The sequence below is a fragment of the Gorilla gorilla genome, chromosome 1 (assembly GCF_029281585.2).
Source record: "Gorilla gorilla gorilla isolate KB3781 chromosome 1, NHGRI_mGorGor1-v2.1_pri, whole genome shotgun sequence".
NCBI lineage: Eukaryota > Metazoa > Chordata > Mammalia > Primates > Hominidae > Gorilla > Gorilla gorilla.
The window spans coordinates 204,958,026-204,978,545 of record NC_073224.2 but is presented as its reverse complement, the minus strand read 5'-3'; the positions used below and the strand labels follow the sequence as shown (position 1 = coordinate 204,978,545).

Below are 20,520 nucleotides of genomic sequence, written 5' to 3'. Positions count from 1 at the left end.
TATAAACTACAAATATAAAAATATATTTATAAACTACAAATATAAAAATATATTTATAAACTATAAATATAAAAATTATAACTATAATATATATTTTTAAAATAAGTATGACCAAAACAATGAAAACAATTGTTAATCTTGCTGATTAGGACAACTGGCTACTCAGAAAAATTAGATTCAACCTCAGACCATACACAAAAATATATTCCACATCAATTAAAGATCTCAGAAAAAAAAAAGAACTAAAGTCACTAGAGAACTTTCAAATAAACAGATCACAAAGTATTCTTTTCGTTTTTTGTTTTGTTTTGTTTTGTTTTGTTTTTGAGACGGAGTCTCACTCTATCACCCAGGCTGGAGTACAGTGACACAATCTCAGCTCACTGCAACCTTCGCCTCCCAGGTTCAAGCAATTCTTGTGCCTCAGCCTCCTGAGTAGCTGGGACCACAGGCATGCGCCACCACGCCTGGCTAATTTTTTATATTTTTAGTAGAGATGGTGTTTCACCATGTTGGCCAGGCTGGTCTCAAACTCCTGACCTCGTGATCCGCCCACCTAGGCCTCCCAAAGTGCTGGGATTACAGGCGTGAGCCACCACTCCCGGCTGGGATCACAAAGTATTCTTTAAAACACAAAAGAGTAAATCAAAGTAGAAAAGACTGATACATTTGACTACCTCAAAATTTAAAACTGCTCAGATGATCCAGGATAATCTCCCTATTTTAAGGTTAGCTGATTAGGAACCCTAATGCCACTTGCTACCTTAATTCACCTTTGCCATGTAATGTAACATATTCACAGATTCTGTGGACAAGGACATGGACATCTTTGGGGGGCTACTATTCTGCCTATCATAATAAAGCTCTTAAAAAGTAAATTAATTTTTTTTTTTTTTTTGAGACGGAGTCTCGCTCTGTCACCCAGGCTGGAATGCAGTGGCGTGATCTCAGCTCACTGCAACCTCTGCCTCCCGGGTTCATGCCATTCTCCTGCCTCAGCCTCCCGAGTAGCTGGGACTACAAGCACCCGCCACCATGCCCGGCTAATTTTTTTTGCATTTTTAGTAGAGATGGGATTTCACCGTGTTAGCCAGGATGGTCTCAATCTCCTGACCTCGTGATCCGCCCACCTTGGCCTCCCAAAGTGCTGGGACTACAGGCGTAAGCCACCGCGCCCGGCCAAAAAGTAAAGTTTTTTAATCCAAAAAAAAAAACTTCTGTAAACAAAGGTCTTTATAAAACAAAGTTATAGGGCAAACAACAGAGTGGAGGAATGTACTTAAAACATGTGTATTCACTCAATATTTATTTCCTGAATGTTTACTACAAGCCAGGCACTGTTCTAAGCCCTGGAGATACCGCAGAAAACAAGACAAAGTTCTGCTCGTATGAGCCTTACATTCTAGAGGAAGACACAAAAAATAAACAAGTAAAACAAATAATATATAATTCTAGGTAGTGATAAGTGCGATGAAGAAAATAAAGCAGCGTACAGGAATGGAGAGTGATGGCATGGAGGAGGGGCAATTCTGAAGTAAACATCTGAGCAGAGACCTTTTGAATTATTCAAGAGTAAGCCATGCAAAGGTCTAAGGTCTGAAGAGTCCAAGCAGGCAGACTATAGGTGCAAAAACCCTGAAGTGGGAGAAAGCTTGGCATGCTTTAGGAACATCAACAAGAACAAGGCTGAAAGACAGTGAACAAGGTTGAAAGACAGTGAACAAGGCTGAAAGACAGTAAGCAAGGGGAGAATGATACATTTGGAGAGGTAGGCAGAAACTAAATTGTATAGGATCTGGCAGGTCTCAGTCAAAAACAAAATTAGGATTGTATTTTAAATGTGATGGGAAGCCATTGGAGGTTATATTTAAATTTAATTTAAACAAAAGTAATACATGAACTCAGTGCAAAATTCAAAATGTATAGAAGTATTGCGTTGGTACAAAAATAACTGTGGTTTTTGCAATTAAAGTTATACATGAATGACTGCCGTCCACCCAGACTCAACCTTGAACACAACCACTGTTCCCAGTTTCTTATACAGTTGTTCCCCCTTATCTGCTGGGAATATGTTCCAAGACCCCCAGTGGTTGCCTGAAACCATGGATCATACCGAACCCTATATACACATGTATATATGTGTGTATATATAGACATATATATGTATACATATATCCATAATATATCATAATATGGATATATACATATCTATATGTATGTATGTATACATATATACTTACATACACATATATAATATATAATATATACTTACATACGTATATATGTATATACGTATGTAAGTATATATGTATACATATACATATATATATATAATTCCAGGTAGTGGTAAGTGCTAAGTGCTCTCTCTCTATATATATACATATGTATATATGTATATAGGGTTTGGTATGATTCATGGTTTCAGGCAACCACTATGTTGCCTGAAATATGTCTACAGGATTATATACACATATACAATATATGTATATATGTTGTATATGTATATACATATATGTATATATGTTGCCTATATGTATATAGGGTTCTATATACATATACACACACACTATGTTTTTTCTATACATATATACCTATGATAAAGTTTTATTTATAAATTAGGCATAAGAGGTTAACAGTAACTACTAAATAGAACAATTATAACAATATACTGTAATAAAAGTTATGTGAAGGTACTCTCTCTCAAAATATCTTAATGTGCTGTACTCATCCTTCTTCTTGTGACCTGATAACTGAGATGGCTACTGACTAGTGATGGGTAGTATACACAGTGTCATATGCTAGACAGAGATGATTTACATCCCAGGCAGAATGGCATGAGATTTCATCGTGCTACTCAGAATGGCACACAATTTAAAACTTATGAATTGTTTATTTCCGGAATTTTCCATTTAATATTTTCAAGCCACAGATAAGTGGCACTACTATATATCCTTCTAGAGATGGTGTATGTAATTAAACAAAGTTGCTTCTGACTACAAAGTGTAGCCTATTATTACCAAGACTCAGAACCTTGTTCTTGTCACTTAGCAAACTATCTTGGAGGTCCATTGACATAACATTGTATAAAGCTGCCTAATAACAGCTTGTATAGTATTCCATTATTAAATGTACCATAAGTAATCTGAAGAATCCCTGATGAACATATCTAGGATGTTATAAATATTTTACTATTATAAACAATGCTACAATGAGTATATTTAGACATAAATTAATTCTACATGTGCTAGTTTATCTACAGAATAAAGTCTTAGAAGTGTTGTTGGTGGGTCCCAAATATATAATTTTAATTCTGATGGTACTGATAGACATTATATCAAATTATGTGACCATTATCAATAGATGTGGGCCTTTCCCAGTATCCTAGTCAATAGAGTATTACCATTTTGTTATTTCTCAATGAGTGAAAAATTATTTTACTTTAGTGTAGTTAGATATTTTTCACATGTAAGCATTATTTGTAGTTCCTCTTCTGTGAACTCTCTATTCATATTCATTACCACTTTCCTTTATCTTTTGAAAAAAAAATTCTATGAATGTTTCTTTAACAGATGTGCCAAAAAATTCAAAGATTCACATAATACACAATGAAAAAATAATTTTCCCTTTTAAAATTCTCCCCTAGTCATTCAATTATCCTTAGAGGCAACCACTATTACCCATTTATTAGTTGTCTTCCAGGGATAGTCTATACATATATACAAGAGTGTGTGTGTGTGTGTGTGTGTAGCACAAATGGCACCATGTTACACAATTTTGTGTCTTTTTTCACTTATGATATTTGAGACTGCTCTATGTCTGTATATACTGAGCTGCCACATTCTTTTTTAACAACTGCGTAATATTCCATTGTTATGGATATATACCTTGTTCAGTTTTAACTACAGCCTGAACAAGGCCACTGTGTATGCCTGCACAGCAACTCTACTTGCCAGGCCATATAAATAGGTGTGAAATTCAAAAAGGGTGCATTTCAGACCCTGCCCATGTAGAGCTATTTTTTTCTAATTCACACAATAACTCAGAGTGAATGCACCATGGCCCTGACCACTGGTGAAATTTAAATTAGGTTGTTTTCAAGCTTCTGCTACTATAAACAATGCTATGATTAAAATCCTTGTACATGCTTCATTTCATAAATGTACAAAATGTATCTGGAAGATAAATTCCTAAAAATGGAGTTCCTGGGTAAATGGAAGTTAAAATTTTAACAGGTTCTACTAAATTGCCCTCTGCAGCACTTTTATGAATTTACACTCCTATTGGCAATAAGAATACCTTAGCAGTGTTATCCATCGTTTTTCTTTGCCAATCTGATTAAGCCATAGTTCTAACTAGCATTTCTCTCATTTTGAAGTTAAATATCTTTGCATATGTTACTTTTGCCCATTTTCCTACTGGCATTTAAAATGATTCATAGAAGCTCCTTGGGGATTTTTTGTTTTTGTTTTGTTTTTTGAGACAGTCTCACTCTGTCACCCAGACTGGAGTGCAGTGGCGTGATCTCGGCTCATTGCAACCTCCGCCTCCCGGGATCAAGCAATTCCTCGTGCCTTAGCCACCTGAGTAGCTGGGATTACAGGCATGTGCCAACACATTCGGCTAATTTTTGTATTTTTAGTAGAGAGAGGGTTTCACCATGTTGGCCAGGCTGGTCTTGAACTCCTGCCCTTAAGAGATTTGCCCACCTCGGCCTCCCAAAGTGTTGGGATTACAGGCATGAGCCACCGCACCTGGCCCATAGAAGCTCTTTACATATTAAAAAACACTAGATTTTTGTAACATGAGTTGTATGTAACCTTTTCATTTTGTCATTTGTCTTTTGATTTTGAAATATGGTTGAATTTCCCCATTGATTCTTTTATGGCTTCCGGGTTTTGTGACATATTTAGAAAGACCTCTACACTGTTAAAATTTTTTCCTATATTTTTCTGAGTACATACTTACAATTTCTTAAGTCTTTCTCCATCTGAACTTTATTTTGGTCTAAATTGTGAGGTGCAAATCTATATTTTCTTCCATATGTCTACTCAGTTGTCACAGCATTATTTATTAAATAATCCATATTTTTCCTACTGATCTGAAATGCCACCTCTATCATTACTAAATTCCCATATATTAAATATATGTTTGGGCCAGGTGCTGTGGCTCATGCCTGTAATCCCAGCACTTTGGGACACCGAGGCAGGCGGATCACAAGGTCAGGAGTTCAAGACCAACCTGACCAAGATGGTGAAACCCTGTCTCTACTAAAAATACAAAAATTAGCCAGGCATGGTGGCACGCGCCTGTAATCCCAGCTACTCAGGAGGCTGAGGCAGAGAACTGCTTGAACCCAGGAGGCGGAGGTTGAAATGAGCTGAGATTGTACTACTGCACTCCAGTCTGGACGAGACTCCGTCTCAAAAATATATATATATGTTTGGACCTATTTCTGGATTTCTTTTCTACTGGGTTGTCTGTCTATTCGTGCACCAGTACCAATTGTTTTAACTACGTAGCTTTATATCTGTAGTTTTCCTATAATTTCAATATGTGGAAATTTGCTCTTTGCCTCCTTTATTCTTTTCAGAATGTCATTGAAGGTTTTTGAGCAGAGGAATGACATGATCTGATTTGGGTTTTTAAAAGATCATTCTGGTAACAGTGTAGAGAAAAAACTGCAAAGGACAAAAATGGAAGCAGGAAGACAGATAGGTCACTGCAATAATCCAAAAGAATGATGATGCTCAGACTAAGGAGGTGGTAATGGAGGTGGTAAGAAGTAGGGATCACTGAAGAGAAGTCTGGAGGGATAAAAGGGTTCTGTTTTAGATATATTATTTGAGATGGCTGTTAATCATCTAAGTGTAAATGTCAAGTCGGCAGCTGGATACAGGAATCTGGAGCTCAAAGGTCAGGGTAAGAGAAATAAATCTAAATAAGTCTAGAAGGAATCAATCACCATCTAGGTGGTATTTAAAACCACAGGACTGGGCCAAGAGAAATGGCTCACACCTGTATCCTAGCATTTTGGGAGGCTGAGGCGGGAGGATGGCTTGAGTCCAGAAGTTTGAGACCAGCCTGGGTAACATAGCGAGACCTCATCTCTACTAAAAATGTACAAAGTTAGCCAGACATAGTGGCATGCCGCTGTGGTCCCAACTACCAGAAGGCTGAGGTGGGAGGGTCTCTCAATCCCAGAAGGTGGAGGTTGCAGTGAGCTGAGATCATGCCACTGCACTCAAGACCCTGTCTCAATCAGTAAATAAATAAAACCACAGGACTGCATGAATTCACTAAAAGTAATGTAGACTGAGAAAAGGGCCAAGTATGATGTCCTGGAAGTTGAATGAAGAAAGTATTTCAAGAAAGGAGGAAAGAGTGACTGTGTTAAATACAGTAAATTGACTACCAGATTTGGCAATATAAAGACTGATAGCAATATTGACAAGAACAGTTTCAATGCAGTGGTGCAGACAAAAGCCTGACTGGAATGACCTAAGGAGAGATTACAGATAAGGAGGCAGAGGTGGCAAGAACAGGCTACCTTTAGAGGAGTTTTTCCATAAAGAGAGCAGAGAAAAGGGATAGTTGCTGGAGGGCCATGGTGTTAAAAAAGGATTATTCTCAGATAAGATATAGGACTGCATATTTTTGTGTTGATGAAAATAATGAGTTGAAAAGGGGGGAAATCCAGATTATAGAGAGACCACCTAAAAATCATTAAGAAAAAGATAATTCAACACAAAAATAGGGAAAAATTAAAAACAGGAAATTCAAAGAAAATTCAAATGACCAAAAAACAGAAATATAAGCAAACCTACTGGTAATCAGTGACACATAAAATAAGATAACAATAAGATACCACCAAACAGATTGGCAAAAAAAGTTTAAATTTGACAACATTAAATGATGGTGAGGCTGTAATATATGGGTACAGTCATAACTGTTGGTAGGGATAAAAGTTGGAACAGCCCTAAAAATGAAAATGCTCTTTGACCTAACAATTCTACTCTTCCATTTCTACACATCTACACACACAGGAGACATATACAAGGATATTCACTGTAGCGGATATTTTTATTTATTTATTTATTTAGAGACAAGGTCTCACTCTGTCACCCAGGTTGGAGTGCAATGGTGTGATCTCAGCTCACTGCAGCCTTGACCTACCTTCTAGGCTCAAGCAACCCTCCCACCTCAGCCTCCCAAGTAGCTGAGACTATAGGCGTGCACCACCATACCCAGCTAATTTTTTGGTATTTTTTATAGAGATGAGGTTTCATCATGTTGCCCAGGCTGGTCTCAAACTCCTGGACTCAAGTGATCCTTGGCGTCCCAAAGTGCTGGGATTACAGGCGTGAGCCACCACACTTCGCCCCAGAGATTTTTTTTTTTCTTTTTTTTGTTTTTGAGACAGGGTCTCTGTCACCCAAGCTGGAGTGCAGTGGTGCAATCAAGGCTCACTACAGCCTTGAACTCCTGGATTCAGGTGATTCTCCCATCTCAGCCTCCCAAGTAGCTGGGACTAGAGGCACTTGCCACCACCTAGCTAATTTTTTGTATTTTCAGTAGAGATGGGTTTTTGCCATGTTGTCTAGGCTGGTCTCAAATCCCTGAGCTCAAGAGATCTACCTACCTTGGCCTCCCAAAGTGCTGGGATTACAGACGTGAGCCACCGCGCCTAGCTGCAAAGATTTTTAATAGCAAAAACCTGGAAACGATCTAATGTTCATCAATAGGACAATGGATAAATAAAATGTGGTACCTACAGGCAAAACATTACTATAATCAACAGGAAACAGGAATGTACCAAACCTACTCAGTATCAACATGGATTGATATTTTTTGAAACAATATTAAATATTTTCCATTTAATATTAAATATTAAAGATTGTCTAAAAGAACACATGCTAAACTCATAATAGCAGTTGCTTCCAGGGATGTAAAAGGGAGACTAACTGGTAGTAATGGTTAATTTTTTAAAAAAGAAGAAAAAGGTAGGGGAAAGAAACTGAGCAAATAAACCAAATCTAACAATGGTTAATTCTGGATAGTGAGAATATCATAGAGCAGGGGTTGCCAAACTATGGCCTGTGCACCACGTCCAGCCCACCATCTGTTTTTGTAAATAAAATTTTACTGGAACACAGCCACACTCACTCTTTCATGTATTATTTATGGCAGCTTTTCACTACAATGGCAGAGGTGACAGAGTCTACAATTGCAACCACAGAGCCTGCAAAGTTTAAAATATTTACTATCTAGACTTTTATAGAAAAAGTTTGCTGAGTTTTACAGATTTTCCTCTTTGTAATTTTCTGTATTTTTCACCTTTCCCAAAAATTTAAAATCATTTAAGTAACTTGAGGGAGATTCACAACAAAGTTCTCAGAGAAACCAAGAAAAGATTCTAAAACTGTCAGGTGTTTTTTTTTTTTTTCACATTGTAAGAGCACTACATTATTTATTATTATACTTTTTACAGACTAAAGTAAAAATATTAATCAAAACTATTCTGTAACATAGTTTAAATGACTGGTGAATTATAGAAATACTCCACATAGGGAAAACATATATAGGGCAGCTACATGAAATATGAGGTATATGTTCCTAAAAAACTAAATAATTCAAAACTAACATAATTCAAGACTAATTATCTCATATATACAGAGGAAAGAAGCATTCTCAGAGTACATAAATCTACAACTAATATAGAATGTTTTTATGAATACATGTTAATACTTACTAATATATAATAATACATTAATACCTTGATTATACAATTGTGTGGTTAATAATGTACAACACAGTGATTTATTATGTAATTTTAAAATATAATTTAATGCACAATACATAATATTCAAATAAACAGCAAGTTAACTTAATGACAGTTAATTATCTAATGTGGTATACTGCTTGAAAATAATTAAGGAGAAATTACTATCATCTTCCAATAACACAAATAATGAGAGAGTTACGAGACACTAAATTAGGACAAGCTACTTCTCCACATTACAGTGAAGGCTGGTCTGATTCCTTGGAAGACTTTTGCTAAAGAATGACTCTAATGTGGTTTGAGAGTTTTTTCTTTCTTTTTTTTATCACTGAGGATTTCTTGGTATGCAGACACATTTTTCATCTTTAGACTTGCCACCACGAACAGCAATCCACATTTAGATCACCTTCAAAAATAGTAATTGCTGCTAAAATATGGTCAAAAGCCTATGGCAGTCACTTTACTGTTAGTTGTGCCCAAGGCCCGGATTGACTGCTAGGACCCTCTTCCAGTTGCTTTTGTTTTTCTAATTCTAGCAAGACTTCCTTTATTAATCCATGGGGGACAACCCAAGCAAATATTCAATATCCTCTTCAGGAACTCTGTGCAAATCTACCTTCTGTTCTACTTACACAGATTCCTTATTAGCAGGTGTTACGTTGTCTTCCAAGTTAAAGCCTCTTTAAATTATGGTAAAGCTGAAATGTTTTCATAGCTTTGGAGTTAGCAGATACAGCTTTCCAGCACATTTTTATATTCCTAAAACCTTGGTGGGCTTTAAAATTGGAGAACCAGCCATAACTTGTAGTAAACCTTTTGTCTCACTGTCACCTCTTTTCAAATCAAAATCAAAATACTGATGCCTTAGCATAGATGACAGATTGCCCTCAGGGGTGCATTATGGCAGCATTGATCTTGCAACTTGTGTTACCAGAATTTTTTTCCATTTATTCCATTATCATTGCCTGGTTATAATTTTTGTGAACTAAGAGGCATACCTGCTTTAATACTGCTTTCAGTTTTTTGAGCACTACTGCTAATATTCTGCTGGGTACACTCTCCTAAATTAATAGCACGAGATATCACAGCAGTGGTTTGGTCATCTTCATAGATTTTTTATCACATCTAACTTTTGTTCTAAAGTTATTAAATTTGGGGCACATTTTTTAGCACTAGCACCACCACTTAATATAACACTTAAATGGCATTGTTCTACGATATGAAAAAGAGTTTTAATTATATCAAGAGCAAATGTTAGGACAGCAGCACAAGCTGGGCGCCATCGGCTCATGCCTGTAATCACAACAGCTTGGGAGGTTGAGATGGGAGGATCACTTGAGGCTAGGAGTTTGAGACTAGCCTGGGCAACATAGCAAGACTGAGACCCTATCTCAACAAAAGAAAAAAAACAAAATAAGCTGTGTGTGGTGGCAGACACCTGTGGTCCTAGCTCCTCAGGAGGCTGAGGTAGGGGATTGCTTGAGCCCAGGATTTCGAGGTTGCAGTGAGCTATGAATGATCATGCCACCGCACTCCAGCCTGGGCAACAGAGCAAGACCCTGTCTCAAAAAAAAAGCATAACAGTCATCAAAAACATTAACCCAAGACCTGATACAGTATCATGTGATACTAATAAAGGATGACGGGAATTTTGTTTTCCTGCTAAAGTGATGCTGATACAGGGCAACAATGCCATAATTTGCAATCAGCCGGCCAGACTTGAAAGTATGCATTTCTTGAACATTTCTTTTAATTTTGAGAAGTCTCACAATATTTCAAATTTGAGACATAAAGTGAAAGTCTAAATATATTTTTACTTTGCACTATTTTCAGTCTCACATAATTCAAAGTTGCATAAAACAGGACTACACTGAACTTTCAAAACTTAAAGGAAAATACTTGAATATAGTAAAAGAGAAAAATAATGTAGTTTTGTTATTTCCAACCAGGTGGAATTAACAAGAATTTAAATAAATTAAAGAACCTGAATACAAATAATAAAATAAATCAAGAATGCATTCTTACTAATGATCTAAGATTAAACTGTAAGATTCAAAACAAAAGCGCACCATCTATTACTCCACTTTTTTAAAGACTAAGCTTGCCACTATGAACAGCAATCCACATTTACGTCATCTTCAAAAACAGTAATTGCTGCTGAAATATGGTCAAAAGCCTATGCCAGTCACTTTACTGTTAGTTGTGCCCAAGACCTAGATTAATGACTAGGACCCTCTTCCAGCAAAAAGAAAAGTATTCAGATATATTAGAATGCCATATCCAAAGTGAAAATAAGCCCAAGTGGCATTATCAAGAAAAGTATTAACAATTAAACTCACATCTTGAATGATCTTTGCTGCCTCTTTAGTAACTGCACCTGTTGTAAATTAAAACAAACATTATTATCCTTAGAATATACAGAAGTAAACACTGAAATCAAGAAGTTACTTTCCTTCCATTAAGCTGGGCTAGAGTCTAAACCAGAGTTTCTCAGAAAAATGGTTCAAGGAAACTGCATCAGTATCACCCAGGGTGCTTAATAACGGTAAGGATTCCTGGGCCCCAATCCCATCCAACTGTATTAGAATCTCTGGCAGTAAAGGAGTAGGTATATTAAAATCATTTGGGCTCCTAAAAAAATATCACTTCCCAGGGAGTATCTCTGAGCCTTCTATGGCTCAAGAGCCTGCCTGATTAAAAAGAAAACAAACAAATTAGCTCAGTGTGGTGGCCTGTAATCCCAGCACTTTGGGAGGCCAAGGCAGGAGGCCAGGAGCTCTAGACCAGCCTGGCCAACATGGTGAAACCCCATCTCTACCAAAAATATAAAATTAGCTGGGTGTGGTGGCAGGCACTTGTAAACCCAACTATTCAAGAGGCTGAGACAGAAGAATCGCTTGAACTCGGGAGGCGAAGGTTGCAGTGAGCCCAGATTGCGCCACTGCACTCCAGCCTGGGTGACACAGTGAGACTCCGTCTCAAAAAAAAAAAAAAATTAAAAATTGAAAAAACAAAAATAAAAACACTTCCTTTCCCATCCACACCACCTTGCTTGCTACCCACTCCCCTGAGGCGGTGGTGGGGAGGTGGTGGGAGGGGGTGCATGTTCCCCTACATCACGTAAAGAAAGATATTACCAGTAAGAACTACTGGCCAGGCACGGTGGCTCACACCTGTAATCCCAGCACTTTGGGAGGCCGAGGCAGGTGGATCACCTGAGGTCAGGAGTTTGAGATCACCCTAGCCAACACGGTGAAATCCCGTCTCTACTAAAAATACCAAAATTAGCCGGGCGTGGTGGCAGGCACCTGTAATCCCAGCTACTCGGGAGGCTGAGGCAGGAGAACTGCTTGAACCCAGGAGGCAGTGGTTGCAGTGAGTTGAGATCACGCCATTGCACTCCAGCCTGGGCAACAAGAGTGAAACTCTGTCTCAAAAAGAGAGAACTACTTAGGCCAGACAACACTCACTTCTATGGCTTAGCCAAATGCCATTATATCAAGTCATACCTTTTAAAACACTGTTAGTGTTCCCTGTAGATAAGGTAGCAGGTATTTTTGCCAATGACACCACACTGGTTATAACTGGTGTTGTATCTGTCCTTGCAGAAGGGAGCTCCATCACAGCAGTTTTTGCTTTAGAAATATTTACTGATTAAAATAAAAAGTTAAGATCTGGAATAAGCAAAAGGGTCTCTCTCTCATACACACTCACACTCACACACAAAACCCTGTTTAGTAACTAGGTTTCCAAGAAGCAATATAAATATCTGATTCTGTATCATGTTAGGTTGGGTGACTCTGGTCAGATTAGTGTTCATTAGGACTTAAAGAGAGTCCAATTCTATAAAGTTATAAACCTCAAATGACATTTAACAGGTAAAAATACAGGTGTTGGATACAGTGGCACCAGCCTGTAATCCCAGCTACTTGGGAGGCTGAAACAGGGGGATCACTTAAGCCCAGGAGTTCAAGACCAACCTGGGCAACATAGCAAAACCTAGTCTCAAAAAAAAAAAAAAAAAAAAAAAAAAGACAGGTATTAGCTTCAGGATTCACTGGACTGTTCTATTAGTGACTATTAAAACTCCTAGACCTAAGCATGCATCAAATAAAAACTTAACATGACAATTTTTATAAATAAGTTAATGAGGGAGCTGTCCAACCCCATAACACTAGTTTTCTTAACCCATATTATAAAATGAATATTCTACTACCAGCCTGACTGGTTCTGGGGAATGGAGGGCTAACACGAAAGATTAGCACAAGGCATTTATAATTAAGGTAATCATTAATAAGACTGCAGAGGTAGGCAATGGCCAGACTGCAAAGAGCCAAAGCTCTGTCAATCAGGCAGCACTCCAGGCTTTGATCAGAGAACACAATAGCAAGTGGCTTTTTTTTCTGAGAGAGAGAATATCGTTCTGTTGCCCAGGCTGGAGTGCCATGGCACGATCTCAGCTCACTGTAACCTCCATCTCTTGGGTTCCAGTAATTCTCGTGCCTCAGCCTCCTGAGCAGCTGAGCTTACAGGCACACACCACCACACCTGGCTAATTTTTGTATTTTTAGTAGAGACGGGGTTTCACCATGTTTACCAGTCTGGTCTCGAACTCCTGGCCTCAAGTAATTTGCCCATCTCAGCCTTCCAAAGTGCTGGGATTACAGGTGCGAGCTACTGCACCCGGCTACCAAATGTTTTTAATCTAATACTTAGAAAGAAATACTTAGGAGAGCTACTTTATGAATATATCATGGATCTATCTACTCACCTGGATATTCTGACCACATTAGCTGTCCTACTTGCAAAATTATTTTATTCTTAGCTAGGATAAACTTTGCTACCCATGAAGAACTGTTCCATTTTATATTTTCTGAGATAATTAATGTGTTGTTCTTTTCTCTTTGCCTATAAGCAAGCTCTGAAACAAATTTTACACTAGTCACAGCAACTATATTAACTATACTCTCCCTTTGTTTGCCCTGATTTTCTGTTTTTATTTCTGGTTTATTAACTAAATAGTATATATCCCTAGTTTAAGTTATTTATGTACAGATACATTCAATCAAAAGCAATCAAATCTAAGTTTCCTATAAAAATTAGTGCATATACATTATTGGCCTTTTGGTGTGCTTGACTATCAGAGCAAAAAGTATTAGAATTACTTTTCCCTCAAGGGGAAATCTTAAAGACTTCTTAAAGAAAAATTTAAGGAAATTCAGGCTATTTGAATCCAGTGAAATTTTGTTTTTATTGTATTATTTATAACTGTATGTGCTGATAGTGTCCTAGCACTGACATAAAAATCCCATTAGCTAAGTTTAATTTTACCTTTATTTTGTGAAAGACAGTCATTCATAATTTGCTGATGACAAAACTCCAAGACACAAAATAGGTTACAGAAATGTTTAATGTTGCCTCGCCACTTTATGGACTCGCTTAGTTTACCCTGTCGTTTACAACCATCACACTTGGCCATCTGAGAAAGAAATGTTAGACAAGATAGGCTTAAAACTATAAAATAATGAAAAGATAACATTAATCATAAAAAGAGGCACTACGAAAACAGGATATATGAGTCAGTTGAGACTACAAAATATAAGGTTCTTACCTTAAAATACTGATTTTATTTAATTATTTGTTTTATATAGATGCCCTAAATCAAGATAATATAAAAATTGTGGCCGGACATGGTAATTGTGGGATCACGCCTGTAATCCCAGCATTTTAGGAGGCCGAGGTGGGCGGATCATGAGGTCAGGAGTTCAAGACCAGCCTGACCAATATGGTGAAACCCCGTATCTACTAAAGTACAAAAATTAGTCAGGTGTGGTGGCGCACGCCTGTAATCCCAGCTACTTAGAAGGCTGAGGTAAGAGAATTGCTTGAATCCAGGAGGCAGAGGTTGCAGTGAGCCGAGATCGTGTCACTGCACTCCAGCCTGGGCGACAGAGTAAGACTCTGTCTCAATAAAAAAAAAAAAAAAAAAAATGCTCTTCTGTTTTCAAAATTACCAATAAGGGAATCTATCTTAAGATAGGTTCATAACTGGGCATGGTGGTGCCCACCTCTCCTGGTTACTCGGGAGGCTGAGGCAGGAGAATCACTTGAACCCAGGAGGCAGAGGCTACAGGGAGCCAACATCGCCCACTGATCACGCCACTGCACACCAGCCTGAGCAACAGAACAAGATTCTGTCTGGCTGGGGGATGTGGGGTGGGCAGGTGGGATGGGGGAAGAAAAGATACACAATGAAAAAAATAAGTAAAAAAAAAATAAAGATAGGTTCAACTTTTAAAAAATTAAGAAGCAGCTTACAGTAGTTGATATAATATGGGCTTTGGAGTCATAAAGATTTTGATTCATTCAGCAAATATTTAATTAGACATTCTTTGTCTTAAGCACTGTGATTGGCCCTAATTATATAATCATGAAAAATATATTACCCTCCCCCAACAATAAAATTCTATTTTTTTAGAGGTAGAAAAACAAACAGTGATTTATCAGAGTGTTATAGATGCTGCCTTGCTGTCACCTACCAGCTTCCTCAAGAGCATATTACTTAACTTCCCTGGACCTCTGTCCTTTTCCTTATTTATAAAATGGCAGTAATATACTTACCTCTTGGGACTATGGTAAGGATTAAATGAAATGACACTTACAGAGCACCAGACATGTATTAGTGGTTCAATTAACTGTAGCTACCATTGTTAGCCTTTCAAAAAGTTAATCTTTTTAAAAATGAGGTAGGAATGGTTGCCAGCTATTGTCCTTTGACCTATGAAGTGAGACAAGGTCTAACTTCAAATTCCTCAGAGTAACCTGAATGAGAGAGCCACTTCAGGCAACACTATGTGAAGTTCTAACCTGAAAGAAGTCAAGTAAGGGCAAAGTGCCTCATAAGAAGGCAAAAATAAAAGGAACATATCCAACCAACAACAAAGTCTGCAGAAATCCTATACTTTTTATCCCGAAGATTTCATGTTTATATTCAATTGAATTTTTCTATTATAGCCCATAACTTATTTTATCCAGTGCTAAACACCAAATTTTTCTTCACATAATTTGAATACATTTTAAATAAAAACAATTTGCACTGATTTCAGAAAGCCAAAAAAAGTATATTATCACATTTACCTGATAAAACAGAACTGTAAATTTGGACATACAATCTTCACAACAAAACTCTTCTAACTTGCCCTCCAATCGATTTTCTACCAAATTTGGGGATGTCTGTGAACAGTAGCTGCACATCTTACAGTAGTTTCCCCATCGTTCTCCAAAGTCACGGGCAGAGAGGAATTTGCAAACTGAGGATCAGAAGGATGAAAGGAAGAAAAATCAAATTTACATTAACTGAGGACGTATAATAAGTTTCTGTGGTCTTAGATATAAAACTTTAGGCTAATTTCTAATACACAATTATTTGCCTCTAGATTACAGGACAGTCTCTATATTCACAAACGAAAACTTATACCACCTTTTATTTTATTTTATTTTTTGAGACAGAGTCTCACTCATTTTGCCCAGGCTGGAGTGCAGTGGCACGATCTCAGCTCACTGCAACCTCTGACTCCCAGGTTCAAACGATTCTCCTGCCTCAGCCTCCCGAGTAGAGTAGCTGGGATTACAGGCACCTGCCACCACACCCAGCTAATTTTTGTATTTTTAGTAGAGACGGCATTTCGCCATGTTGGCCAGGCTGGTCTCAAACTCCTGACCTCAGGTGATCTGGCTCACCTTGGCCTCCCAAAGTGCTGGGAATACAGGCGTGAGCCACTGCGCCCTGCCACCACCTTTTAAATATACTCTAAATATTAGGCCATTTATATTCAGAAACATTAGAGGTATAAAAGTTTTTTAAGCCAAAAAGCAGCAACTGTTTTAAGTTCCTCTTCACAAATGAGTGCAAGAACAAAAAGATCTCTGATGTCATAGCTAAACTTATGAAGAGATTTTCTTTATTAATACCACTGATGTAATCATTTTTACAGTTTTTTATTGCAATTACTGCAACATTTAAAAAGACTGACTTTCAGCCAGGCACAGTCGCTCACGCCTATAATCCCAGCACTTTGGGAGGCCGAGGCAGGAGTATCACCTGAGCTCAGGAGTTCAAGACCAGCCTGGGAAACATGGTGAAAGCCCCAGTCTCTACAAAAAATTTAAAAAAATTAGCCAGGCATGGTGGCACACTCCTGTAGCTTCAACTACTTGGGAGGCTGAAGTGGGAGGATCCCTTAAACCGGGGAGGCAGAGACTGCAATAAGCCAAGATCATGCCACCACACTCCAGCCTGAGTGACAGGGCAAGACCTTGTCTCAAAAAAATAAACAAACAAAAATAATAAATAAAAAGATTGACTTTAAAGTGAATTAACTATAAACACAATTCAAAAAAACTTTTTTTTTTTTTTTGGAGACAGAGTTTCACTCGTCGCCCAGGCTGGAGTGCAATGGCATGATCTCAGCTCACTGCAACCTCTGCCTCTGAGGTTCATGCAATTCTCCTGCCTCAGGCTCCCAAGTAGCTGGGATTACAGGCATGCGGCACCATGCCCGGCTAATTTTGTATAGAGATGGTGTTTTTTAACAGAGATGGGGTTTCACCATGTTGGTCAGGCTGGTCTTGAACTCCCAACCTCAAGTGATCCACCCACCTCAGCCTCCCAAAATGCTGGGATTACAGGCATGAGCCTCCATGCCCGGCCTCCAAAATACTTCTAATTACACCTTGTAAGACAAAAAGAATGTGAAAACTAATCATGGCTTAATTGCCCAAGTCGTCATGAATTATAACAACCCATGCTCTGTGAATAAAACAGCTTTGTCTTTACCTTCACTACAGAATGGCTTATCAACCCCTGAGAATCGCACAGTCTCCTTTATAATTTTCTGCAGTTTACAGTAGTCACACATTGCCACAACTTTATTTTTCTTCTTGTATTCATCAGAGCAATTCTTGCCACAAAACAGAAACATTTTACCCTGCAGAGAAACAACAGTCATTAAGAGCCAACTAAACACTTGCTTTATCTTTAAGAACTCCTTTTCATGTCAAAGCAAATTGAGTGATCAAAATTGAAAACACAAAAGTGTTTCTACTGGATGAGTTTATATACAATCCCTTTCATGATCTCTCTTTACCTTGTAAAAAAGAAGTTCTGGTTTTGTGGCAAACAGATGGTTACAGTGCTGACACTTGAGTTTAACAACTGTATGGGTTAAAGCAACTTGCTGGGATTGTTCAGCAAGAGGTTGGAGGCTGGCTGCAGCAGAGCCACGGATGGAGCTGGGGGAAACGGCAGAGGTGTTACCTCCTCCTATTGACACTGCTGACCTGGAGGAGGGCGGGCTTACAACCACTTGGCCCTGAGACAGGGGCACCGCCGAAGAGTTTGTTCCTTTTGGCTTGCTAAATACATTCTGAATGAAAACAAATAAGGTAAAGATTTTATCAACTGAGAAATAAGATAACTTGGTACTTTTCATTTCCTCATTTTAATAAATCAAGTCCCCCACAAACATTTTTTAAAATTTTCTATCTCAGAGAAAGAGTTTAAATGGTATACTTCCAGAATAAAAGGACTGAGAAATACAACATTAAAAGGTCAAGGACTGGAATTCAGGCTTTCCTGACAAAGACCTCCAGTATATGCCTCTAATAAATTAGAGCAGGCCTCTCCTTCCCCCTAAAACTTCCCCCTACCTGCACTCCCATCATCAACCAGCTTCTGATGGCTATTAAGACACAATAGCCACCAGCAGTCTCTTTCTCCCTAATGTCAGGGATACTGCATCAGGCATGTTCCTACCCCGGAGATTACTAAACTCTACTCTTTGTGTGTGTACTGCAGAGAGGGAGGAGAAAATGGGACAAGTGGATGCTTACAATTCCATGCCAGGAGTCACTATGTTTCTGACACAGGATGAGACGAAGGGGTATGTGAATCCCATCAGGCTACTGTTCTTCACCATACCACCTACCCAAACCACAATCCTAGCTTCCATCTTCTTGAAGGGGAGAGACCCAAGGGAGAAAGTGGGAGGGAATGACAGTTTAGGCTAGGATCCTAAATAAAGAAGAAACTGCTGAGACCCAATATCTGGGTTCAGATATTTTGTAGAAATGACCTGGTTGGGCCCCTGGATGAAACAAATTTTTTTCTTTTTAATTCAAATTTAAACTTTCATAAGAACAGGCCTTCAGCAGTTAACACTGTGCCACAGATCGATGCCTAACAGAACCACATGCATGATGTGCTACCTTAGATCATACCTGGAAAGCGACCACACAACTGGAGCTGCAGAAGCTGTATATAGTTCCATTTGACATGGCTAGGTGATACTGAGGGATTGCTGAGGTTTTACAACTAAGACATGAAACCTGGACACCTTGGTGACAAAAAATTAAAAACAATGATTAAGTTATACCAATGAACAAACAATACAAAAATGTATTGGGAGAATGAAAAAATTAAATAATAATATACCAAAAAAATCAAGGAACTTTATAAAAATCTGAAATCTAACCACAACTAACCTCTATTAAGTCCCACTTACATAAAAACTAACTTGGAAATTTTAAGTGTTTTTTCTTTCCTCTCACATATGAAATTATAAAATACTGTATATATTGCAACCAAGAAAATCGGGGAAAAACTATTTTCACATAAAAGTCAGTTATTTAAAAGTCAATCTTGGGTTTTTATTTAACTAAATAGATAAATTTAGCTTGTAACAAAATCAGAGAAAAGCAGTTACGTTTTTCTTCAATAGTTATTAAATCTATAAATTTCTCAAATTTAAACATTACCTGAAGAAGTAACAGTCTTAACTCTGTAAGCAGATAAGCAATTAATAGAGCAGAAAAGCTCTGTTTTTCCTGAATCATTTGTAGTCTCAATCATTTCAGCTGAGGGCCTCAATGACTTCCCCAGGGCATATGGAGGAATTTGGGCAGAATTCTATTAAAATAAAATAACATTAGATACCTAGTACAAGCATACATATTTACATATTGTTCAAAAAAGTAAAAAGAAAAGCTACCTACAACCACGGCCCTTGGTTGAAATATTTGAGCATGATGATGAAACCACACTATTGGGAGGTGGGAAAATAAGTTCTTCCAGACAATAATAAAATAGAAACTGAAGAAAATTAGTAACTATTCAGATAGAGATCTTAGCAAACAAAACACATGAATTCAAACACAAGTAATGAACTAAATAGTCATTACATACTTTTTAATCACCAATAACCAGAGAAGACCAGCTAACCCATGAACCAAAGGGCCATTCTTGGTATAGTCTTGTACATCAATCTAGAAGAGTCTACCACCTTTAAGGTTACTTAATTTGTGAGATTCTTTAGCAGGAGATAGAAATGATACTTAATGTACATTAATAGAGATCCTACACAACTACCTATTTTTCAAGCTGAGTATCATAATAAAATCTGCTTATAAGTTTATTCATGTTTTAAGAAATAATAAAAATAGCTACCATTTACATAACCAATATTATAACTTACTGAATGCTTACCATGAGCCAGGCCCCAGGCTGAGCAATTTATATATAGTGTATCACAGAATCCTTTCAACGACAGAGTGAGGCGCTCTCAAAAATTACATTAACAAAAAGTTTAAATTAACAGATGAGCAGAAGAAGTAGGAAATTAAACTCATTTCATCAGGCTCCAAAGTTCAGGCTCCTAACCACTACACTATGCTGTCAGTGATAC

At 37.8% G+C, this 20,520-nt stretch overlaps 1 protein-coding gene across 4 annotated transcripts in view; it reads right to left on the bottom strand.

Annotated features, from left to right (window-relative positions):
- The window catches only part of ZMYM6 (zinc finger MYM-type containing 6), a 44,479-nt gene that overhangs the window by 5,681 nt on the left and 18,278 nt on the right, over positions 1–20,520 (bottom strand). For all 4 annotated transcript variants that reach the window (XM_055391423.2, XM_055391417.2, XM_063700452.1 and 1 more), the window contains 8 exons: positions 19,595–19,745; positions 19,058–19,173; positions 17,926–18,204; positions 17,616–17,766; positions 15,917–16,089; positions 14,111–14,258; positions 12,289–12,429; positions 11,119–11,156 (listed from right to left, as the gene is read on the bottom strand). In XM_055391423.2, the coding sequence (XP_055247398.1) occupies positions 11,119–11,156; positions 12,289–12,429; positions 14,111–14,258; positions 15,917–16,089; positions 17,616–17,766; positions 17,926–18,204; positions 19,058–19,173; positions 19,595–19,745 (1,197 nt within the window). The remainder of the gene's footprint in view (positions 1–11,118; positions 11,157–12,288; positions 12,430–14,110; positions 14,259–15,916; positions 16,090–17,615; positions 17,767–17,925; positions 18,205–19,057; positions 19,174–19,594; positions 19,746–20,520) is intronic.